Source organism: Neovison vison, chromosome 12 (genome assembly GCF_020171115.1).
Source record: "Neovison vison isolate M4711 chromosome 12, ASM_NN_V1, whole genome shotgun sequence".
NCBI classification, from domain to species: Eukaryota; Metazoa; Chordata; class Mammalia; order Carnivora; family Mustelidae; genus Neogale; species Neogale vison.
This window is the reverse complement of record NC_058102.1, coordinates 81,380,763-81,407,127: the sequence shown is the minus strand read 5'-3', so window position 1 is coordinate 81,407,127 and position 26,365 is coordinate 81,380,763. Positions and strand designations below refer to the sequence as shown.

The following is a 26,365-nucleotide window of genomic DNA, read 5'->3' as shown; positions in this document are numbered from 1 at the left end:
CCATGCCATTGGTGTTGCCGTTAATACCTTGGAAAATAGTTAGAATTCAGTAAATATTACTTATGTGGATAAACTACTCATGTTTTTGTTTCCTCAGCCCCTTAGTGTTCCAGGTGATCTCACCTTTTCCCACAGGTATAATTTCATGATCCACTCTCAGCCCTGTCTCAAATTTTCCTACTGCATGTCTCCATGTATATCTGTTTTAAATGCAGGAATCCTAAAGCTAGGAATAATGTATCCTATTAAAAGTAGCAAGAACAATGATATAATGCTAAAGTTTTTACTCTTGAGGAATGTACTATACAATTTACAATGAATGAATTTAAAAAGGTAAATGAAGAAAATGTATGGTTTTTATTTTAAGGTATCAAAAAATTATGTTTTTCAGTAGTGCGTGATACAGTTTTTAATACATAAAAATTAATATTTGGTAAACAAACTTGTTAATGCCACTGACTTCAAAATAGGATTGCTTGCAATTCCTTTTAATGTTAGCCTATTTGTAAATGACATTTTAATTTATTCTTTACTGATTTTTACTGAGCAGCCTACTTATACTTGCAAATTTTTTTTTATTTTCAAAAATTCTCTTATCTTCCCAAATGTTATTCTCAAATCTCTTTCCAGAATTATATTTCTCAGAACTTAGGCTTTTTCCTGGTTTATGAATTAAGTCATTGATCTCTTTGCCAACTTTGCCAAGCCAGTTTTTCACAGCTGGTGGGCCAAGACTTAGCAATTCTAACCCATACCGATGTGTGTTCATCTTCAGTATATAGAGTCCTTGCTGTTGACTGCATGACTTCAGGATTTTATTGGCTGAGCAATAAAGCGTTAGTGTTCATTAACATGCTAATATAATCCTTTTACAGGATTATAATTGAGATAAAATGCCGAAGCCTTAGAAATATACTATTTTTTTAAAAATGGCATCAGTGACATACAAAGCATAAGATGGGGGGGGGTTATAGCCAGTTTGTGTGGCAGGAGCCCGCAGGAGAGGGGGACATCATACCAGAGTGCCCACTGTCTCCAAGGATCGTCTCCGAGGAGATGACTCTATAGGTCAAAAGCAACATTAATGTAGGATTTGGGGTCTGGAAACAGTGTTGTCATTCTGATTTCCGCTCATTAACTGTATAAACTTGTGCTGAATGGATCTTCCAAAAACCCAGATCTGATCCAAGGAACCCTCTCCTAAAACCTTTCCCATTTCATATAGAATTAAGTTCAGATTTTTTAATGTGGCTCATGAAAGTTTCACAGTCTGATTCCTGCCACCTTCTTAATTTGTCTTTGGCATTTCTGTGCCTCCCATGTCTTTAATTGTAAACGACTGCAGTTAGGTTAGATGATTTTTGTAGTTCCTTTCAGGTCTAGAAATCTATGATTCTGAATAATTACAAAGTCAGCCACAGCTTTCAGATAGGATAAAAGGGAATTTATAAATTTATAAGTTCCTGTTTCTAAAATAGATCAGCTTGAATTATCTTGGGGCAAGACAGATTGTTCAAGTATAAGAAACACAGTTTACTTATTATGCTTTTTAAGTTTGTTGGAGTACAACCGTGTATCCTGTAAAATCCTGGAGAATCAGATTCTCCCCTGCAACCGTACAAATTGTGGTCTCTGTTAGAATTGTAAAGTATGAGGGCTGGTAATGACGTGGAAACCTCTAACCTTTGTTTTCATAGATGATGAAATTAATGTCCAGAGAGATGAAACGCCTTTCAGGCTTATCATAGGACCAAAGACTAGAATCCCGCCGCCTTTATTCCCACTGCAGTGTTCTTCCCCCTGCAAGACTGTATTTTACCACAGAGGTTTATGTTCACTGTTTTTACAAAAACCTCATGTTGAAGTGAATGCCTGGGCAAGGTACTAGGAAGACAAAGGATTCGCTCTGCCAAGTGGAGCTCCAGGTCAAGCCAGTGTGAATTAGGATACTTACCCTTTCTCCTTCTCAATGAAACGCCATGGAAGGATTCATGGATTCATCCAGCAGATTTTTAGGGAAAGCCAGCCATTCTCCTGGAACAAGGTCCCTACCCTCCTGAATCTTATATTCCACTAGAAAGAGACAGCAGACATACCAACAAACAACTTAATAGGATATTTTCAGACACTGATAAGTAATGTGGAGAAACTGGGGCTAGAGGTTAGTTTAATTTAATGAACTTCTCCTCACCTAATTTAATGAACACCTCCTCACCGGATTGCACCTCTCTCATCAGCTCCACAATTGCTCCATTCTACCAACTCTCATGAGATTTATTTTTCTAAGCCACTTCCCCTCCTCACCTCCTTCCAAATGCTTTCCTGTTTCCATATCACAGCAAGGAAGATACCTTTCTAGTGTTTGTTGGAGATTTAAGTGCATTCCCGTTGTGTCTCCTCTCCCATAGCTGTATTTCTGTTTTATTTCCTGCATGAACTCCAGCCAAATAGAATATTCATTGTTCCTCAGTGTTTCATGTCTTTGCTGCCTACACTGCCTACACTAGACTCCAATGTCTACAGTCCTCTCTCTCATCTTTGAGCATCTCTGTTTGACAGGAAACTGTTTTGTGGCAGGCCCCTCCTTCTCTGTGCAAGTCTGTCCCTTTAAATCTATTTCTTTAAAATCTACCTCGTGCCCTGCCACACCAACCAGCAAACTGTCCTTTGTTGTCCCTGCTCTTAGTCACCAGCTTTCCTCTGAACATCGGTCCTGGTAGTGAGTACCTTCTTCTCTTCTCTTCTCTTTCCTTCCCTTCCCTTCCTTCCCTTCCCTTCTCTTCCCTTCCCTTCTTTTCTCTTCCCTTTCCTTCTCTTCTTTTCTTTTCCATCCTGTTCTTTTCTGGCACTTGGTATATAGGACCTTATGCTGTTATTCCTGTTGTATCCTGGCTTCTTAATTTCATTATGAGCTCCTAAAGTTGGGAGAGGGAAGACTTATGAAATTATTTATATCACCAAGTATAAATTCCCAAATTTGTTCTGCATTGATAAGCTCTGAACAGAAAACACACTGTGTCAAAGAAGGTGGTTGCTCCCAATTTAATGCACTGTGTTTCCCTTATTATATAGTGTGTATCACTTCCTAGCATTATTGTCTAAGCGTTACTTCTTCAGCGGGAATTTATCTTTGTTGCCTAATGCAGCACTCAGACGTGTTGTGTTGGCATTATATGCTTGTTGAATTATGAGTGAGCATTTTAAAAACATGACTAGATATTTCAGAGCCTGTAATTTCCTCATTACATGGTGAAAGTTTTAAGGAGGGAGATGGAAGAAGAATAGTAATGTAATGGTCCTGAAAACAGTACCTGACCATGCAGTCCTCTGTTTTCAAGGAACTGTGAGCCTCTCTTAGAGAAACTATTCCCTAGAGTGCAGGCTTAACGCATAGAAGGCTCCTGTGTGTCTGGTAATGATAGTATTTAGAAGGATTGTAAGTCCTTTGAAGGCCAGACCTATGCTTTAACTGTGTTTGTACTGAATTTTGGACGGATTGTTAAAAGCCACGTGGCTGAGCAGTGTGCCCTCCGCATGAATCTCTACAGCATGTCCAAGCTGTGCTTGAATGCTTCCTCTTGGCAGAAGCTACCTTCTGCGGCAGCTCTTTCCAACTTTGTGCAATTCTCTCTGCCTGGTAGAAAGTTCTATGGCAGCAAATGCCATCCCTGGTACTCTCCACCTAGGACTGTGGTTCTTTGGCTCAGGGTCTTCAATACGACTGAAATCCCAGTAAAGGAACTTGGGCATTGAAGATTCAGTAAACATGCCGAGAATTGAACTGAGTTGTGAGAATTTGACATTAAGTTTTTGAATTGGGATTTCAAACAAAAATACACCCTGGAATAAGTTTGAACATGATTTTCTGCCAGATCATTTCTCAGTCGTGCCATTTGGGGCCTGTGATTATCCTCACGTACAAGTAGAAATGACATTTATGTAGCTTTGTGGTTTTAAAGAAGGCTCTTTGGGGACTTCCTTTTCTGAAAATGGGGCATGAGAAATTTAAAAAGGCAACTGACAACCAGGTATAGAGTGTTGTACTTATATTTTTTGTATTTTTACTCCTCCCCCCCAATACTGTTTCTGATACTTCATATCTCTGGGTCATGAATCCAGTTATTTCTTGTGATCCAAACCATTCAAGTTCTTAAAGGCCTCACACCAAATAGATTTCCTTGTTTTGCTTTATGACCCTACATTGTGTTTTCTCCGACCTTTTGCTAGCTTCAAGGGTAAAATCTACAAAAGAAAATGGGACTGGCCAGTGTCTCCCAACAGTGTGAGATGTAGCCCCACCACACGACTATTAGAGACAGTATTTAGGCTCATGTACCCTTTCATAAGATAGCCCTATTTATCTTATAAACCAAACTATCTGATAACTTTGGCTATAAATAGGGTCCATTAACAGAAATCACCCTCTCTCTTCTCATAGGACTTTAGTACTCTCAAAGTTCTCATTCCTTATGCTTCATGTGCTTATGAGTTGGGTTTGCCAGGTTTGGTGGCCACTCTACAGAGGTGGGCTTCTTCCTCTAGCATACTGTTTGGAAAGAGGGACAGTGTCTTCTGTAGTGCTTGCACCACTTGGGACTCAGTCCTGCCCAAGGCACTGAAGTTACATCCTTGATTCTACCAGGACCTTGGTCTCCCACTAGGAACTAGTCTTGTTTTGAGGAGAGGCCACACACAGTGTACTCAGTAACTCTCCCCTCTTATAACCAAGGGGTCTCCACTGAGTTGAGTTCATTATTCTTGGCTCTTTCTTCCCCAAAGGTAAATTCTTCATACCATTGCATGTGTGAACTTCTTCATGGCCATCCCTCCAGTTCACAAGCTTAAAGCCCAGGGGACTCCTGCAGTGGCTTTCAGTAACTTTCACTTCTCTGCAGCACTCTCCCAGAAGATCAGGGTTAAAGACCATTGATCCCGCTGAGCACATTAATTATCCTATATGATTCCTATTATTATCTTAAGACCCTGGAAGCAAATGAGTTTTCATCATATTCCCCCAGGGTGCCTCTAGTTTGATTTTTATACTGTAATTGAATGTGATACTTTCCTTGCAGACCAGTGCAAACATTTCGAAGTAGCATGATATCATGAGAAGTATATTACACTGGGAGTCAGATAATCTGAGATCTATTCTTAGCTCTTCCTCAAACCAGCCTTGAAGCATTTATTCATTCATTCTGCAGCATTTATTGACCCCGTAATATCCTAGACACCCTATGAGGTATTGTGAATACAAAAATGAATTACAAACTTAGGGATTCTTAACGCTGCTTATGCATTTGGCCAGGGGTCATCGCACTGTGGCCTGCAGGCCAAATCTGTTTCAAGTTCTGTTTTTGTAAATAAAATTTTATTGAAATAACGCCAGGCTCATTTATTTACATTTGCCTACAGTTGCTTTCATGCTAGAACATCAGAGCTAAAGTTGCAACAGAGATCCTGTAAGCCCCAAAGCCTAAAATATTTACAATCTAGTTCTTTATTGAACTATTTTGCTGATCCCTGCATTAGACTCATCATGGAGAAGATTTTAAAAAGAAGTTGTTAAAAAAAAAAAAAAATGTTGCCTGTGTTCCACTACAGATAGTTAAATCAGATTTGGAATGGGGGTTTGGGAGTTGGAGCAAGACCCAATGTTGTTAAAAAGCATCCCAGATGAATATGCTGTGCAGCTAGAGTTAAGAGACACGAACAGATCATCTCTACCCTGCAGGAGTATATAAGGCTTCTTGGAGAGAAGAAGCCTGCAAAAGTTAATAAAGGTACAGTGGGTGAATCTGCAGTGGAAACACCAAGTTCCAAGAGAGTGTTGCATAGAGAGCATTTTACTTCATTGGGGATGTTCTCACAGAGAGATGTTTAAACAGATTCTTGAAGGATAATCCAGTGGTGGGCAAGATCCAATAATGCTGGTGATAGCGAAAGATGGAATAGAGAGGACATTGTGTACAGAGGCAGGCAGATATGAGAGAGCATGGTCCGTCTGAGAACTGATCAGAAGCTCCGTGTGACCAGAACTCAGGGAGGAAGGGGTGCGGTCTTAGGCTATAAAGCCAAAAAAGTCAGGGCCATGCCCCGGAAGAGTTTTGTATGCTAAGAGGTTTGTAATTTACTGTGTTACCTTTCATTTAGAAGTTGAATAGAAAATCAAGTCTCGTTTTCCCTTCATTTTTTTTCATCTGTAGAATGAGTAGTTAGCTTAAATGATTGTCAAGGTTCCTTCAGCTCTAAACTATAATTTTCTGAGATTCTATCAATTAATTCTCGTGATACTCTCAGGACTGGGAACGTAGTTGAGGTATCGGAAGAGCATGACTTCTTTAGTGGTGGATCACCTGACTGTCTCCTAAAATTGATCCATTTCTCTTAATAGTACAAACGAGAGCATTACTACTTTGTGGATTCGCCACAAGGATTTGAGAACACAGACTTCTGGAGGAGAAATACCATGCCTTGCCAGTGCATTAAGGCCCTTTATAAAGAGTATTTCACAATGACAAAATATTTGTAAAATAGTTTATGTTCCTGCACAGAGGTGCTATATAATGGAGACAGTCTATTGTAAAAATTCTTCTTCCCAGTTAGTTCTAGTACCTGTTACAGCTTACCATGGGCTTACACTCAAAACTTGGTGTGTATGGATTGCCATGGAAGTTCAATATGCCAACTTATTACTATTTTACAGTTTCTCATTTATGTCAGGCCTCTACGTTATAATTTTGTCTCTGTTCAGACACATCCTGGTTCAGACAGTAGTATCTCTAATAAACTACACGTTATGGGTTTCATGTCTTTAACTGAATTTATTCAAGTTGTGGCATATGTGAATATTTTATTTATCTCTTAGGGTCTCCTCAAGTATATAGCAGAATAGCCAGTGAATCAAGAAACAATATATGATAGACTCAGAGTTTGAAGATTTTAAGACTCTAAGGTAGCCAGATTGGTAACACCCTGATCCATTTTATCAAACACAGATAGATGAATGCACTGAAAGTTTCTAAATATATTTAGAATGTTGCAAGTTGAAATATACAGACATCTTTGAAATTCCATCAAGAGCTGTTGGGGAAAAAAATTTATGGTTTCTGTCATTTGAACATCAAACATTCCTATTGAAGGAGAGTTTTTGAATACTTTAAAAAAATGCTTTTCAGTTGGAAACTATTGCCCTCTCTCCACCAAAGAAAACTGTAGAGAAACTCTAGAATATCGGCCACTGTTGACCCCTTTGTCCTCCTCTATCTTCACAGACATTGATGAGTGTGCTGAAGGGCGCCATTACTGCCGTGAGAATACGATGTGCGTTAACACCCCGGGTTCTTTCATGTGCATCTGCAAAACTGGATACATCAGAATTGATGATTATTCATGTACAGGTAAACCGTGACTGTTTATGAAATAAAATATTCCTATGCCTTAAATTTACTTTTAGAAGTTCCTTTGAACTCTAATTTTTTCGGCAAGTATGCCATAAGTACTCCCTTAGAATAAACAAGTCACAAGGAAAAGCCTATCTCCTTGATTTGATAGTTAATTCTGAATTTGTTCTAAGGAAAGGAATACCTGCTTGCTCTGGGTAAGTTTTAGACTCCCTGTTAGGAGAAAAACTAGAGAACCAAATTCATATTATGCTAACTGTATACTCAAACAGTATTTATACTCAAAACTTATGTGAATTCTAGGCAAATGGAAGAAACAACACTTAAATAATATTTTCTTTATATGGCAGGAGATTTTTGCATAGAGGAAGAATAACATAAATAATGTGATGTTTTCAGAAATAGATTCTTGGAGTCCTAGGAAGTGGGAATATTAAAGAGAATCGAGTTCCTTCATGCCTCTGGGAAATGCAGCTGAGTACATCAAAGAAGTTTTGGTTATGTTTGTTTTATGAACTATCATTCTCCTCAGTACCATCCAGAGTCCAGATATCTTGAGCGTCAGTAATGTCTAAAGTTGGTCCTGGGATAAGACAACCTATTCACTTAATATTCTTTGAGTTCCTACCTGTGGAATATAAAAGAAAATAGTGCTAGATGAGTAGCTTGAAGACTATAGGGTTTGAGGAAATGTGGGTGTGAAATAAGACATTTCTTTGGATTTCCTTTTTTTTTTTTTAAATATAAGAATCTTAAAAATAAATAAATTTTAGAAAAACATGTGGAATCATAAAACCAGAGAGCACTTAAAAATATTATTCTTGTCACTTTCTACTCTACCTCCAACTTTATAATTTTTTCAGATAGATGTACAAATAATACTTAGAGGTTTTCAGGGAAAAAGACTCTATAACACTCCAATAAAAATATGACTCTATAATAAAAGTGTCACCTTATGCCTTTATATTAGAGAGCATTCTCCTAAGTTTCCATTACAGCGAGCATAGTGTGTACTACTTGATATCTTGTTTATGAGAGCAAAGAACAGGTCCTTCCTCTAAATTCAAATATGGTATTTATATAAAAACGAAATGTTGGGCATAAAGAATAATGAGAAGTGAGTGACCTTCCAATCTGTGGAGAATAACCAAAGGTGTATTCAATACAGAGTTGCCAGTGGATTTATAAGTTGTTGCTTTTTTTGTCAGTTTATTCTAAACGTTTTCACATTATGGGACCAATTATGCACTTTTTCTTTAGACAAAACTTAATTACACTGAGGGGCAGAGTTTCTTGAAGGAGGTCTGCAGAGATATTTTTCCAACAACAACAAAAAAAGAACATTAATGACAAATCTCAATAAATACATGCAGTATAAAATACACAGTTTGCTCTATTACTGGTAATATTGATAATTCTGAGCGCCAATTTTGTTAACAACAACAACAAAAATCATAACAAAACCACTGCATCCCAGAGTGACATTTCAAGATGTGCTCATTAAAAAAAAGAGTTCTAGCAGTTTTCAAGGAGTTCTGCTGATTCCTTGGCATGAAAGCCTTAAAAAACTTTGTGCATTTTTTACTTCCTACTGATTCTTTTTGTTTTTCTTACATTCTTAAAAAGTGTTTGAGCTTATAAGTAAGAATACATGACACATAATTGGGCCTACTGTGAATGAGGGGTGTTTCTTTCGGGCAGGGTATTTTCAAGTGCTTCATTTCCATTCCAAGCCTATCTGTTGGCTGTAAATCCAAGAAATACCTGAGCCATCATCCCTCACAGAGCAGCTCCTGCTTTGGCTTTACCTCTCCCAGTGTATTTTCCTTCCAAATAAAATCCCGCAAATGACTATTTGTTTCTGATTACTTAGGGAGAATTTTCCATTAAGATTCCAAAGTATCTAATGATATAAATGAAGTATCCCTTTGTAGGAAGGCCAATGAAGGCCAAGATCATTTTAAGAAAAGCTGTTCAGACCATGATTTTTGTGCCTAAAGAAACAGAGCCAAGAATTTCAAGATCTAGCAGGTGATGGAATATATTTCCTTAATGATGCACCAGCATTTCCAGCTAGCACCAATATTTCTATGCTTCCACTTAAAGGATTTCTTGCCCTTACATTTTCAGTATACTGTGCGGAGGTCTACAAATTTTAGAATTTACATCCATATGTGAAAGTTGGATTTCCTAGGAAATAGGAGTGGATCTTATTTTGTAGTCCAAAGGCAATCTTTGACAAAACTTTTTATGTTAGACCATCCAAGGTCAGCATGTATTCAGGGTCCCTATAAGAGGAAATGAGTGCTTAAACTCTCCGTCTTTGAGTCTCTCCCTGCACACTTTAATGTTAGCATCTGTACCAAAGGTTCAAAGAAATGACTCCTCTGATGGGGGTTTGCCTTACAGCTGAGGGTATCTAGACCATACCTCTTCAAAGAGCTCCCGTTAAGAAAGAGTTGGACCCTATTTCTCCGATAAAGATTGGGATTTATTTTCCATGAATTTAGAAACAGATACCCAGTGGGAGGCCTTCCAGAATGAATGTCAGGACACCACTGCAGAGCCATTCCCTGATGTTTGTGGCTGAGCTCTTGGAGTTGTGAATTTATTTTGCTTCTGGATCCCTGCCCTTCCTTCCTGTTGAAGAGCCCTCTGCTGTAACATATCTGACATTCTCAGCGTGGAACCCAGCAGACTCTCAAACTTGCTTGCCCTGCCTGGAAAGGAATCCTTCTAATTTAAAGAAGAATCTAAGAGCGATAACATGTTACCTTATAGTCAAGAGTTTTGATCAATAAAAGAAGTTTTTTTGCTTTTATAACCCTGTAGCTCTCGCATAGAAATCACATATGCTGCATTGTAATTACCTTCTTAGCTGGTAGAATTGCATAGGTTATTTTTTTTCTTTCAGTTTCAGAAAGTTTGAGTTATGTTTTCCCCATGATCATAAAGCTGGAGATGGAAGAATTCTTTTTTTTTTTTTTAAAGATTTTATTTGTTTATTTGACAGAGAGAGATCTCAAGTAGGCAGAGAGAGAGAGGAGGAAGCAGGCTTCCTGCTGAGCAGAGAGCCCGATGCAGGACTCGATCCCAGGACCCTGAGATCATGACCTGAGGCTTAACCCACTGAGCCACCCAGGCGCCCTGGAGATGGAAGAATTCTTAAAGATAATCTAGTCCAATCACCTAACTTTCTCAAGTGGGAAAACTGAGGCTCACAGAAATTAATTGCCTGACCGATGTCCATACAGTTAGTGAGAGGCAGAAAGGGGCAAAAAGGGGGCAAAAGATAAGCTTACTTATTCTTCGTTCTCATATTATGCACCATGGGTTTAGTTTGTGACCATATTTTATATAGAAATAGACTCATATTTTATATAGAAATACAGCATTTAATTTATAATGTTCAGTAATTAAACTGCCTTTCTATAGATTGTTTCAGTTCATTAGCTTCAATTCCAAGAGGAATTTTCCCCTACAGATCTTATAATAATAATTCTGAATTAGAAGTCGGTAGAAGAAATATAAATCACCATTTTCTGGGCCTCTGACTCTATTATACAGTCACACTAATGACTCAGTGGCACAAATGATGTAGCGGTTTAAGCTCTTCTAAACCCATTAATATAACTTTCCTTTCAGTGAGGTGTTATTTATTTATTTTTCTAATTAATGCTTTATAATCTTCCTTTTCACATTCTTGCCTATTCTCATAGAAGGAAAGAAAGAGGGAGGGAGTGAGGAAAGAAGGGAGGGAAAGAAAGAGGGAAATGGAGAAAAAGACAAAGGAGAAGAGAGAGAAGAGAAGGAAAAGAGTTTGGGTCACATGAGCCAAGATGTTAGAAGCCCACTCTTCAGTATCTCTAATTGTAAAAATAACTTAATTTTTATGATGACAAAGTTTCTTGGTTACTGACATGGACTAATGGCTTCTTTGGTCCACTCATATAAGCATTAATTGAATTGGGCAAATCTTTTTGAGTTTTACTGGACGTCACTTCCTGGAACTGGCCTTGTGTAATGGACAAAGAATAAAACATCTCTGGAAACAAAGGCAGAATCCAAGAATTGTGGAATTATCAAAGGATAACAATATTCTGAGTGAAAGGCATTCGTGTCAGATCTTCCTGCTCTCTCTGTTCTGATTATTAGAATTTAAAAATGGAATTCTGATTCTTCTTTCGGTTGATGAGGTTGCAATCTTGCCACTGTTGTGTCAAATGGGAACAGAAGGGCAAACTGGGAGAAGGGATGGAAGAGGTCTTGCTCAGCTTAGGGAGAAAATTGATCCTTTAGGACAGGGGTTGTCCAATGAAGGCAGTTTTGCCCTCTTATCTGCCAGAGTTCATTTGACACTGTCTGAAGACATTTTGGTTACCACAACAGTGGGGAAGGGAGTTGCTACTGGAATCTGGTGGGTAAGGTCCAGAGATCCTGCTAAACATCCTGTATTATTATTATTATTATGAGGCTAGTTCTCCTCTTGAGGAAATGCCCTCTTAAGGAAATGTCCTCTTGAGGATCCTACTTTCCTAGGATCCTTTTATCTGGGAGCTTTTCTCTGGTTACTTTCCAACTGAGTTATTCATCTTCATCTGCTCAGGACATTCACTACAAGCTAGCTCCCCATAACAAAGAATTATATGACCCAAATGTCAGTGGTGCCAAGGGTGAGAAATCCTGCTTTAGAGTTAGCTGATCGAAATTATAAAAGGTATACTTCCTTTTTTCAAACTTTCCCTTTTCTTCTTCAAGTTTCCTTTAGGCCCTGTGTAGTGATGCCTTCTCTCACTTTTTATGGTGTCCTGTGTCCTTTTATTGGTCTTTGGCTTTCTCAGTAAGATCCACTGCCCCCCATTCTTCCTCCTCCTTTCTCTTCTCAGAAACCTTTTCTTAGATGAACATAGCAGAATGATTCTCCAATGGTAAAATTTTAGTCCTCAGCAGACATGACAGAGGGGATTACTTGGGGCCCCTCAAATTATGCTATCCTGATGCCTCCTCCATAGGCTTTCTTCTGACCCCGACTGCTTCTGTTACTCAGGAAGCTTCTGATGCGGCTTTGGTCCATGTTCCCTATCACAGAATGTCCAGAAAGTGTGTAAGGAAAAAGAATTTTTCTAGACACTTCGTTTTTGTTGTCAAACAAAGAGCTTCCTCTGGTGTTCCCCAAAGAATTTTACTTCTGAAAGTACTTAAATTTTAGAGCTTTGGATACTCCTAGTGCTTACATTTTATGATCTTATTGTTGTAGTTTTGTAGTTCCTTCTTTTTCTCTAACATGGTCAATACTGATTTTTTTTTTTTTAAATCATTAACTACCATCCTGTTTGTCAGGCTTGTTTAGTTGTGTGATTATGGAGAAAGAGTCATGAATTTTATGATGATATTAAGTTTTCTTCATTTGTCTTTTTTACTATCAGTTTCCTAGCATTTTAAAGAGTCTTGGATACTATTGTCATGCACAGAAGGTTACAGAGAAAGATTTACTATTGTGCTGCTGGAGCAGATTTTAAGTCAGTTGTAACCCATGGGAACCTTTTCCTCAAATAGATTGTGTGCGGTGTGCATGCGTGTTTCTTTAAAGTTCCCTATCAAGCAATGCTAGAAAGGGTCAATAGCTTAAAGTTTTCAAAGAGATGATATTTTGGAAAGGCAGCACTGTATTCTCTTATATTCTGTATTCCTCCAAAAAGAATTTAAATTGGAGCTGGTAATTTATTGAATGAATGGACAATAACTCATTATCAGCTATTTAAAAATAGCTCTGGATGGATTTATCAAAATCATAAGTACAGAACAAGACAGATAATTCACTGTGTGTGTATGATGATAATTAGTGGTATATAAATAGTAAAGGGAATAAGATAGTGGAGACAATGGCAGAGAGGATGGGGGTGGGCGGAGAAGCAGAGAGCAGAGAGAACAATGATAAAAAACAGGAAGTGAAAAATATGCATATCAGCATTCACACAAAAAAATTCTAAATAAACAAGGTTATTTTGGTTGTAAAATGCCTTGGCACTTTATCTTTAGTAAAATGCCTTGCACAGAAGAAACCTTTAATAAACGTTAGCTACCATCATTGTCATTGTTCGAGTTTTGATTAGACAAGCTATCCTCTGAGGAGAGTTCTTATTTCCCTGGGACCTTTTCAGCTGGGCACTTTTGTCTGGTTACTTTTCGAATGAGTTATTATTTTTCAGAAAAATACATAGCTTTGCTGGGGCAGGTGCATTTCAAGTGTTCTTGTTTGTTCAGTTGTACTTATGTAACTGTGAAAGGGGGCTTAAAAAAGAAAAGAGAAACCTTGATATAACTAAGTGCCACTCTCTCTGGAAGTTAGGAAACTCCTTCTGGAGGTGGGTTTTTCATACTTCCTATTGCTCTTGCTAATGAGCATGAGATTGGGGTGCTCTGGGGCTGCCTAGATGCATCCAGGGGCCCTGTGAGGATACTGATCTGCCTAGAGTACAGAATATGACCTCTGAATAATTAGTGAGTCTGCTCAGTTCTCAAGCACAGCACATTTTCTGAGCTCGGCTGATTCTACGTGAATTTCTTTTCTAAAGAATCACAATCAGCAATCAGCCAGTCCTACCATCTGGCTACTAGTCGCCGTGGCTATTGGGAAGGATTTCTGCATTTTTACGAACAACCACTCTAAAATTTTCTTTTCCTCGCCATTGTAAAATATGATAAAATTGTGTATTTCACAAAATATGAAAATCGGACAACTTTAGGTTTTAAAATTAAAATATGGCCCCTAATGCTATAAGATACCTTATTCATTTCCTGTGGTTCAGCATATATGATTAAGGTGTGTAGTTGTTATTGAGAAATTTTTTGAAAATATAAACATGATCACAAAAGCAAATGAAAATACGAAGCCCCAGAACTCAAAGAAGTAGTAGTAAAAGGCAATGTGAAGCTAACGTAATCCAGAAAACATCTCTAGAAGAATGCGGAGTGTGGTTACCAGGAAGGGTTAATGTTCGGAAAACTTCAGGCCACGTTTAGAGAAGTTGCAGAGAACAGAAGTGAGTCATGTCTGTGCAGTTAGTGAGGAGGCCAAGGCAATGTGCTTATCTTTTTTCTGAAACACATATGTGCATGCATACAATTAGCAGTCGGCTCAAAATGGAACAGGCTCAAAGGCTCCGGGAGCCGAATTGCCTTTTTAAAGATGAAAAGCTTGGAAAGGAGTCTGTGCTATCTGAATCTGTCAGTGAGTAGGGGAAGCATCGAAGCTCCAATGTAGCAGTTTCCAGGCTTGCTGGAACCTTTATGCAGCCCCTCAGTGCAGCCATTGGGTCCATGTCTGGCCCCCACCCTGGCCATGATTTGATCATCAGAGCACTCAAGGGGAAGCAGCTCCACAAGCTTGCCTCTGTGCAAGCTCACCTTAGCGCTGAGAGGCCGGGAGCTGCCTCGTTAGCCAGCCTCACCTGCTTTCCCTCGGTTAGTCAAGAAACCCTAATTCACCTTTGTCCCAAATAGATGTATTATTTGAGTTTTATTTTCAGATTTTCTGTATGAAAAGCACAGAGTCAAAAACTCACATGGGGGAATAAAAAGATTATACATGCCAGGAATGTAATAATAGCGGTGTCTTAGCAACAGACACCTGTGGAGGACAGTATTGTCAGAGTTGAAGTTCAACAGACACCTTTCATTTCCCTGTCTGATTGTTGGCTTTGACATATTAGCCGGTGTGAAAGTTTGGCTCTCCTTCTGCCTCCTCATTGTTCCAGTGCTCCGTGAAACAGAGTTCATGTTCTAGTTCTGCTGCTGATCTAATCTCAGTGGGTGTGTGATCACCTGATGACATTGCCTTGTCTTGGTGCTCTCCCTTTCTTCCTGGTCCAGGAGGCACGGTCATATACAGTCATGGGGTTGGGCTCAGAGGGGGAGTTTCTTCTCTCAAGTTGAGAACACTCTCCCTCCTGTGTGCTTCGGCTGCGGGGAGGGAGAGCCACACTGACTGGTTGAACAGTACTTTTATTGTCTGTTGCCACCTGTTTTAGTCTTGGTACTTTCTTCATAAAACTTCTGATACCATTTATGAAGATTCCTTTTACTCAAAGTTGTTTTATCAAGGGGAATAACACTGTATTAGTTATCTACTGCTGCATAACAAACAACCCCCAAATTTTGGCAGCTTGAAATAATAGCCATATGGTGCCTCACAATGTCTGTGGGTCAGGGATCTGGGCATGGAACGGGTCCTCTGCTATTATAGTTCTCTGCTTCAGGACCTCTCATAAGGCTGCCATCAAGGTGTCTACCAGGCTGGGAAGGATTTTCTCCAAGCTCACGTGTGTAATTGTTGGTTTAATCCATTCCTTACTGGCTCTTGCCTGGAGGTTGCTCTCAGTTACCTTGTGGGCCTTTCCATCATGGCCGTGGGCCTCATCAAAGCCAGTAAGTGACATCCTATTACCTTTGCCATTGCAAATCAGCTAGAAGCAAATCACTAGGTGGGCTCATACTAAAGGAAGAGGATTACACAAAGGCATATATATCTGGAGGTGGAGATCACTAGGGACTATCCTTAAAGGCTGCCTACTACAGACATTGAATATTATAGTTGGCTTACCCACTTCAGCTAAATATTGGTAAGAGCACCAGGTTAGGAATAAGGGGAGAGAGAGAGAGGAATAAAGATGTGTCACATAAAAACTTGTGGGTAAGTGATTGTGAAAAACTCATGAGATGTCACACATTCCTTTTGGTTTTCTTTATACCCAAACTTTGATATGAGTCCATGGTAGGGTTATTGTCCAATCTGATAGATGGAGATAGTATAAATGAGTCCCTATAGTACATTGTGGTACATTCTGTAACAAAGAAGGATGCAGACATCTATGCAGAGCCCAGAAGAGGCAGTGAGTAATCGGGCTTATGCCTAGATACAGGCAGGCATCTCCATATGACATTTAAATTGAGGTTTTTTAAGGATGAACAGACATTTCAGGAGAGGAAGAAGTGAGAGACAGCATTTCAGGATGGAGGAAGAGTAGGTACAAAAGTATAGGTTCTTGTATAATAGCAAGTTGAGTGTGAATGGAATTGTAAGAGATAGAGCCAGGAAATCCTGTAGAAAATTCAAAGACACATTTTACAGTTTCTGAAACATTTCACTCAGTCTGTGCACATTCTAATTGAGATGTATGTTGAAGACTCCGTGATTTATTCTTTCTTTTATGTTATTTTTCCTTTTTGCCCAAAACTTGTTTATTAAATTGATACTTCTAATGATCAGTGCAGACCTAGAATCAAGGTGATACGCTATTTCATTTCAAAGATGACAGAATGGTTTTCTGGTGTTCCTGGAACTCTATTAGAGTAAATTTTCAGTGTGGCCTGATGAGAGCTGATTTTCGAATTTTTCTAGAACAAAATCATAACCATTAAGTTGCTACCTGCGGTATTTTTATACAATAGATGTGCATACACATGTCTCTTAAATGTTATGAAATGCAACAGCAACAAAACAAGATGGGAAATGGATAAGCTGTCCACAGGACCACTCACATTAGTTGATCCAAATCAAATCATAATCTCCTTAGACCCCTCTTCTCCATGAACATTTTGTGGCATGTTAGCTGCCAGATACTAGCTCATTCAAGCCTCTTACATTTGAGTCCTTGTTCTGTTATCTACTGGCTGTGATCTTGAGCAACTTGTCTAACCTCTTAGTCTGTTTCTTTATCTTTAGAGTGGGATGATATTCCATACCTTATCCGTTGTTTTTAGAATTAAATGAGATGCAGTATGCCAAGTAATGAGTGTGACGGCTGGAACAGAGTAAGCAGTTATAAGTAGGTGGTGTTATTATGTTCCTATTTGTGGTAAGCAGAATAATGGCCCTCCAAGATGTCCACATCTGAATCCCCAGAAGCCTGTGAATACATTGCCTAACATGGCAAAAGGGACTTTGCAGACCTAATTAAGGTTAAAGACCATGAAATGAGGAGATTATCCTGTATTATCTGGGTGGGCTCAATATAATCACATGAGTCCTTCCAAAAGAACTTTCATGACGGTTGTCAGAGGAAGATGTGACTAGGAATAATGGTCAGAGAGTTACAACACGACCGGCTTGGGAGATGGAGAGAGGACCATGGGCAGGAGCAGCCTCTAGAGGAACAGGCTCTAGAAGCTGAAAAGGCAGAAAACAGAACCACCAGAAAGGAAAGCAGCCTTGTGGACGTCTTGATTTTAGCCCGATAGACCTCTGTCAGACCTCTGACCTATAGAAGTATAAAGTAATGAATTTATTTTGTTTCAAGCTGCTGATTTAGAATACCTTGTTACAGTAACAAAGAAAACTAACACACTATTATTGCTAGCTAACTCTGTTAGGTAGTCCCAAACTGTTTTGAAATGATTCTCAGTTCCCATCTCTTCCCCAGTTGTTGAGGAGCAATAATTCAAATTAATTCTAGGGTAAGTTTGGTGTTTGTGGGGGAGATGAAGTGATAGTCTGTTGGGGAAGGTGGGAATCTAGTTCATATTCATCTCCTAATTCCTCACATTAAAGTATTTAATGGTTGAGTTGCTTTTTTCGTATTTGGTTTTGGTGTAAAAGTTAAGGATGCTCATTATTTTTAAAACATTTTCCTAGTCTGCTCCTAATGAACACAAACATCCATATAAACACAAAAAATTATGCAGCAATAGACGATGCATTTACCCCAAACACAGTAAATCAAATGATGATGTAGTATATTTCTCATCTGTCTTCTTTTTAAAAGATTTTGAACTTTTTAATATGAAGAAATTCACAGATAATAATTTTGAAAGCACTCTTTTAAAAATATTTTGTAGGCTTAGGTGGTTATTGGAGGGTTCTCCTGCCATAGACCCTCTGGATGAATGAAGGGTTGTTGAGAATGACCTTTTTGTTCAGGAATGATCCATGCCAGCAAGGCTATATCTGAGTCACAAAATAGAGACTTAATGGGCCACAGTTGGCTTTCAGGGACAGCACATTGAACTTTTAATGGCTTAACATTTTAATGGCTCAACATTTAACCAGACAAAAGATTTCATTGTGAAAATCTGGATTTCCAGCCAGATTCCCAGATTGTTCTCCATTAATTCTGGATCCGTATCACTGCAGCCCTCGTAGAAGAAGGCCTCTCCAGTTCCCCTTGCCTCCCAGTCACTTAGACTCAGCAGTTCCAGTAAGGAAACTCGTGTTTGAATACCAGAATTCTCACAGCCACTCTGCCTCAGCCATTTACTTTGTCTGACTCATGAATTAAGAGTATTTTTAGTGTGGAACCTATGATTTATAGTATTAAGGTGAGCATAACTATGGTCATCTTAAGCCATGGATGTTTTAATAAAGAAATAATGTCAAAGTTTCATCTTTTCTATGAGTCATGATCCTACTAAATCCATGTCATGTTGATATAAACCCCAGAAGAACCATCGGACACATCAATAAATTTGGAACTCATCTGTATTGATTTTCCTTGTGAAATTAAATTATAATAAACTTAAATTGTAATGTCACACGAAGAACTTTTGTGCCATTCTAGTGTAGTGTCAGATACTTGGCTAATTATTTAAAACTCCTAAAAATTTTAGTTTATGGCAAAGTTGATAGCAGAACAAATCGGTTGGACCAAAAATGCATATAATTTGTTGATAAACTTGGAAAAGTCCATGGAAATAAAGCTGTTGAATACCGAATGTTGTTTTCGAAGGGTTTGTGTGTTCTTTGATAGATGTGGTATCTCTCAGAAGGGGCAGCAGTCAGTGTCTTGTAAGGAGGTGGCAGCATATTACGCAGAATGTAATCATCAAAGGGAATACAACATTTAGATTCAGTTTGTGGGGCTTCACTGTGAGTTCATCCATGAAAGAAGACATGTTACTGTTTGTGAGTCTTCTGCTGGAGGAGCTGGGCCTGGGGCTGTAGGCCTTAGCTTGGCTGGTATTAGTTATGCTTTTGATTTTGTTTGGCTTCTGTTTGCACACATTACATTTGTGGTATTGTCTGACCCTCCTCTAGTAGTAAAGCTTTCCACATTTCTGTGCAGAATCTGATGAACCCATTGATAAACAACTAATAGTGCATGGGTTCAAGAGCCCTGTGCAGCTGTCTGCCCCCTGCCCTTGTGATCACAGACAGCTCCCAGCGTTTCGGAATCTCCGAGTCCTGTCAGCAAACAGGGGAAAAATATGACTTGTTTATGTGTAGTCACGGCTTTTAGTTGCAAGTAATAGGAAAAATTTGGCTGTCTTCAGCTTCAAGGGATTTCCTAGAAACACGTAAGGGGCTCAAAAGATACATACAGAGCTGAAAGAGCAGTCTGAAAATGTACAGAGACCAAGGCATCTCTGGAATCTTCTGCACTGTAACAGTTTTCTCAGGAAGGGGAGATCATACCACGTCACCCCTGCTGCTGGGGGCCACTGCAGGATGCCATGTGAGGACACATGTTCACATTCAGTGAGCACTGAAAATGAATGCTAGTGATCTCATCACCCATTCTATGCTCGAAATTCCTGGGCAGGAGCATGTAGTTGTTTTCGTGTACGTCACATGGCCATGTATTTGCCAAGTGGCAGGAGCTGGGCGGGGGGAGAAGATGTCTTGCCTTCTTTTGGCTTCCATAGTGGGAGAGGTGCCCTGCTTCTCACCTAGATTCACACAGTGGATGTTGTTTCCAGAATAGAGAAGCAGTTGAGATGCTGGATGGGGGTGGGGAGGCAGGAGAAGGAGAGAGAGAAGAGATGATAATGATGAGAGATAATCGTGAAGGACACCCAGGTGGCTCAGTCAGTTAAGTGTCCAACTCTTGGTATCATCTCAGGTCTTGATCTTTGGGTTGTGAGTTCAAACCCCACGGGTTCAACCCCTGTGTTTGGCTCCATGCCCAGCATGAAGCCTACTTGAAAAAAAAAAGGAAAGAAAAGAAAAGAAAAAAGGGGGGGGGCACCTTTGTGGCTCAATTGGTTTAGCATCTGCCTTTGGCTCAGGTTGTGATCCCAGGATCCCAGGATCCAGCCCCACATCAGGAGCCTGCTTCTCCCTCTCTTCCTGGCTCGGGCTCTCTCTCACTATCTCTCTGTCTCTCTTTCTCAAATAAATAAAATCTTTTTTAAAAAGTAGAGATAATGATGAGAGATGATGATGAGATGTGGTGAGAGGTAATGAGAGATGAAGAAAGATGAAGTGAGAAGGAAAGAATCTACATTGTCCTTACTCCTTAGTCTGCTTGGTTGGTGTGGCTTTCTGTAGTAAGACTATAAATAATAGAATGCTAAAAACCTTTCAAAGCATTCTAAAAATGTAAGTTGGCATTATAATTATTATGTCACTTTCTCTGTTCAAATCTTCATTGTTTTTTATCTGGACATTTTAGGTATTCTACTGACAGCCTCACTGTGTGTAATTTTTTGCCTCATTTTGACCTTAACTTTATCAATGGCTCTACCTTCGTGTTCAGTGTAATCATTTCCCTCTCTAGAAGTTTCAGTGACTTCTCGATGCCCACAGATCAACATTTACATAGCTTAGCAAAGCAGTCTGCCTTTCAGCTTCATGTCCAACTACCCCCTTCTATAAACCACAGGCAGCTTCTGTTTTGCAAAACTATTATAGTGGAACTTGCTAAGGTACAATAATACAATGCAAAACTTGATAAGCGACACACTATAATATAGATGCCAGTATAATTGACTCTGACCCCATTCTCAAACTGGGTGAACTAAAAGTCTTAGCTTTTGGGGGGATTTGGAGGAAGAAGGGGAGTAGGAGGTAACTGACTTCTGATCATTGGAGATTTTAGCACTTCAATTCAAACTGTATTCCACTTTGCAAGAATTCAATAGAGAATGAGCCCTGAAGTGATCTAGAAGAAGACTTCAATTCCCTACCGTGTGTAAGTCTTAGCATCGAGCCCTATAACCTTCCTGTTTGCTTCTGCCCAGCTCCTCCACGCAGTGGGGTTAAATCCGAATATAGTGACCTGTGCAGCCGACTCTCCTGCTCCCTTCTAGTCTCAGCGAAGAACACTGAGCAGCTGTATGGCCTGAATCCAGGAGCAGCAGGTGCCCCCCCCCCCACCTTCCAGCCACACTGAGTGTCACACAGTAATGGGACAACCAATTAAAAATAGTGTTTCTCAGTAACCTCCTAACAGTGCTACCTTTATTTTATTCAATTAGATTTTCAGACTCCTCTTGTTTTCTTTTGGTAGGTTTTATGATACCGTTCTCTGAGAATGTCTTTGTGGATGTGGTTTTTACTGGCATAAACAGCCTTTTTTTTTTTTTTAACATTTTTCTTTACTTATTGAAATGCTACTCACCTTCTATGCCTCAGTAAACATGGTCTCACTTGTATGAAGTACCTTTGAGTCTTCTCATTAGGAAATGTGAGTTATTTATCAGTTAAGAGCATGAAGCTCAAGTGGATTTAGTATTTACCTTTCAATTCACAGTGTGACATTTTCAGTAGATTTTTTCATCTGCATTTCTATAGCTCTTAATTAAATCTATTTGGTTTAGTGGTTTTGTAGTTTACACATCTCTCTTCTCCCATTAAATTACATGTTACTTGAAGACAGCCTTTATATCTTTTTCATCCCCATCTCCAGAGAGTAAGACTTGGTGAATTTCATAATTAATTAATTAATTGATTAATTAAAATTGATATCCTATCTCTATTAGAATGAAAACACACAAGCAGTTGGCTAAAGCATTCACCTGATCAGTGCATTTTTATCTTTTCAGAAGTTGTTTCTTCATAGAATTCAAGGGTTAGTCTTAGGTTTGGACAACATTGGTCTTAGAGTTGGAGTGTATAGCTATCATCTGGTGAATTCTTCCCTTGTGCTAGATAACTAATTAACATAACCCTAAGCTACAGGTATCCCAGGGGCGCCTGGGTGGCTCAGTGGGTTAAGCCGCTGCCTTCGGCTCAGGTCATGATCTCAGGGTCCTGGGATCGAGTCCCGCATCGGGCTCTCTGCTCAGCAGGGAGCCTGCTTCCCTCTCTCTCTCTCTGCCTGCCTCTCCATCTACTTGTGATTTCTCTCTGTCAAATAAATAAATAAATAAAATCTTTAAAAAAAAAAAAAAAAAAGCTACAGGTATCCCAGCTGGATAGCTGAGAAAGCTGCTTCTGGGAGAAGTTGAGTAACTTGCTCAAATTCTCAATTATTGTAAGTGAGGAAACCCCATTCATATAAGAAGAGGAAATAACATTTGGCTATTTTTACCCCCATCATTTTAAGGAAAGTAAAATTGTCCCCAGAGTATGGATATGTCTATTCGGTTATATATCAGAGACTGTGCCAAGTAGAGTCGGGTAGGGGACACTGCTACCCATTCCTTGGCACTTTCCTGAATGGTTTTGGTTTCTAATAGCCTCATCTTCTTTCTAGAGTGGGTGTGTGCTATTGCACTTCGATATGTCCTCTCCAGCAGAATTGATAAAGCCAGGCGTTCATTAAATGACTAACTATTGAGCACCTGTACATAATAGGTGCTAATACAAGAGCTAACATTTATGTTTACTGTATGCAGGACACAATGCTACACCCTTTATACGCATTTTCTCATATAATCATATTAACCATCTTGCAGATCAGTATGCCACTACCATCCCCATTTTACTTATTTAGGGACTGAAACGAAAGAAGCTTAAGTAACATCCCACATTTGTAAGCTTTTAAGGGGTAGGACCACTCAGGGAGGAGATCATGAAATGTCCCAGTAGTATTTTGACTATATGGTTAAAGAGTGATTTTAAGCTACACCCATTCAAGTTTTCCTCTGGTTCTTTCCTCAAGTTGTCTTCTTTTCCTCATACTCAGTAGATAGTATAGCATCGTTCACACACATCACTGCAAGACGTCCTGTGTTTGAATCCTGACTGTGCACCTTATTAAATGGATGACCTTCAGCAAGTGACTTATCTCTCAGTGCCTATGTTTCCTCGTCTATAGATTGGGAATAGAAGTAATACTTACCTCACTCTCAGTGTGAGGATTGGATGAGTTTAATACATATGTAAGAAGTTGACAGCAGTGGCTAGCATAGTGGTTTTTTAAATTATTAACTGCTATTTGGAGATTGTACTTAGGGCTATGGATAATACAAATAGAAGTAAAACCTATACCTTTGGGGACTTTATAACCTCTGACAGGAGGTAGGGATAGATTCATTTATCACTTAATAAAAGACAAAACAATTGCTAAACAGTTATAAACAATGTGCTCTGGTCATTTGCTTGTATAAAGTTATAAGAATGGATGCAAATGAGGGGGAAAGAAATATGGGGGAAACATGGGCTAGGAGTTAGGAGGTAAAGGGTGTATGAAGAAACCTGTCTCTTACTAACCAGTTTAATCTACCTCCCTGAGACTCTTTGTCTCCTGGTAAAGTGGAGAAATTATACCTATTGTATAAAGGTATTGTCAAGATTAAAAATACTACATTTTTGAAGTGCCTACAACAACAGCTGTAAAATACCTTACACCTAATAGATACTTTGATATTCTATTGTATTATTCAACTATAGAAGAGATCACTGTACCCGAAGAACAATTGGAATTCAGTGTAGGGAAACAGTTCTCTCCCAATCTAACCCAATTTGGCTGCAACCACCACACTTTTGCTAAAGCCATGGGTATTGAGGACATTCCTGTTCCTTCTACACTCAATTTATCTACACGTTCTTTGTTTACATTTTCAAAGTTTCAAACCCAGACCGCTGTCTCTGCCTCCCTCCCATTATCCAAGTCTAAGGCACCCTCTTAATAGCACCTCTCCTACCTTGTCTCCATCTCCTCGGTGTCTTGCTTCTTATATTTAGCTCATTGCCCTCTTTTTATGTCCTGGAAGAAATCCCAAACCTCTTTCTTCTTCAGTCCTATATCCTGTCTCTTTTACTTGAAATGCTTTCCTCCCTTTTCTTTTGTACATTTGGCTCTTCCTTATTTTTTAGGTTTTAACTTAAATATTCCTTGCATGTCCACTCTCAGTAGCCTCTTCCGTGTGCCCTGTGGTTCCCCCACCTTTTACCTGCTGTGTCTCCTTCAGAAGATAATACACAAAACCCTCTCCATGTGTTTTTCTTCTTGCCTATTTTTCCTTAGCTCCTGTAAATTCCTTGAAGGCAGGGAAAATATCTCCTGGTTCTGCTTTGCTCATCACCAGGTTCCCTGAACAATTCTGAGATTTAAATGAGTATCAGAAGATATCTGGGTTCATTAATTTGTTCAAAAAATATGTGTTGATTAACTACCAAGAGCATCAAAAACACGTCACATCAAGAGTTATAAAGGAATACAAAGTATATGAGGGAAGATGGAATTTTGTGTATGTGTACACTTTATCTCCTCTAGTATGGGATATCTTTCCGGTTTATTAGTGCCTTCCTAGGACTGATGATCAAATAGCTCCCCAGAAAGCTGAGCCCGAATTCAATGGGGGCTTTTCCTCCTTTGTTATGTCCAGGTGCCACACTTCCCTGGTTCCAAGTGAGGAGATGTTCAGGGTATGCCTTGTAAATACTAGGGGGTGGCTGCCATGGCTCTTTGTCATTTCTTAGCTCCATTGTCTAGAATTTCTCAGATACATTATCGAAAATTAAACTCAGTCACATGCCACACGGTGAACTCGTATCCCTGTCGGTCCTGCTAGCTCCTTGCTCATGTTTATTGCTCTTTACCAAACCAAACCTCTTGTGTCCGTATTTTCCCTTGTACTGCAACGTAATGACCTGAATGTGTTATTCCAAGATTATCCCAGGAGAGGAATAGAATGAGGTTGTTCATCTCTGCACATTAGCTTCTGCCTTCCTAGTCTATCAATAGCTGAATCTTCTTTTGTATCAGTAGTAAATGCACATTTGAGACATTTTCAGCCCAAATGTTTTTTCTGGTATTATTCCTTCCTAGTTTGCTTTTTCCTTTCAGACATTTCCCTGATTAGGTTATATTTTCTCTGGTGAATTTATTGATACTCTTTCAAGTAGAAACTCTTACCCATGTTTCTAATCTATTTTAAACATCTTCTAAGGCTTTTTAAAAGTACAGATAAACTTTTTTTTTTTAATTTTGCAAAGTCTGTATGTCCTTATGTATATAATAGAACCAGCCCACCAAAATGAATACAGATAATATTTATCAATAGAAACCTTACTGAAATTCAGGGGAAAACAAACACATATATTTGAAAAAGCTTGACATTGATGAATTCAAATGTACCATATTTACATGAAACCCTAAATTTGCTGCTTTCATATTGCTACATGTTTTCTTTTGTATATGAGTCATTTTTTTTTCTGATACAGATGTAATAAACATCTCCAGTAAAATAAATACAGAGAAGCCCAAAGAGAGAGGAAGGAGATTAAAATCTTACAGTATCGCATCTGCTAGAGATACTGCTGGTTAATACTTTAGAAGTAGTTTTCTTCTTTTATCTGTGTATGCAATATATGTGTACCTTTTTAAATTAAATTGGAATCATACTATCATACTTTTAATCTTTTCCAATTATTAAGCTCATATATCAATAATATTTTACAACATAATTTATGATGGTGGCATAATATCCTATAAAGTAGATAAACTAATTTATTTAGCCAGTCATCTATGGTTGCAATTTTAATTTCAGAATGTCAGTCTCACAGGTAATATGTGGTATAGGAGTTTACCTCTCTGATAATTTCCTTAGGATGCATTTCTAGAAAGAGAATGATTAGGCTTAAGTTCTGTACATTTTAATACTTAAGATATGTATATCAGATATATGAAATTGCCCTCTGAGGGTTCATACCAATTTATATTCCTACTGGCAGTATATGAGAAGGCTAGTTGTCTGAATTTTGATTTGTATTGGTACTTTTTCCTTTTTTACTTATAAATTTTACAGATGTACAAAAATACAGAGATAGATATATCTTGGTGTTTTTTAAATGTCTTTTA

At 38.8% G+C, this 26,365-nt stretch overlaps 1 protein-coding gene across 1 annotated transcript in view; it reads left to right on the top strand.

Annotated features, from left to right (window-relative positions):
• Window positions 1-26,365, top strand: part of NELL2 (neural EGFL like 2) — a 326,760-nt gene that overhangs the window by 164,264 nt on the left and 136,131 nt on the right. The window contains exon 14 of the mRNA XM_044227205.1: window positions 7,272-7,397. Within this exon, the coding sequence (XP_044083140.1) occupies window positions 7,272-7,397 (126 nt within the window). The remainder of the gene's footprint in view (window positions 1-7,271; window positions 7,398-26,365) is intronic.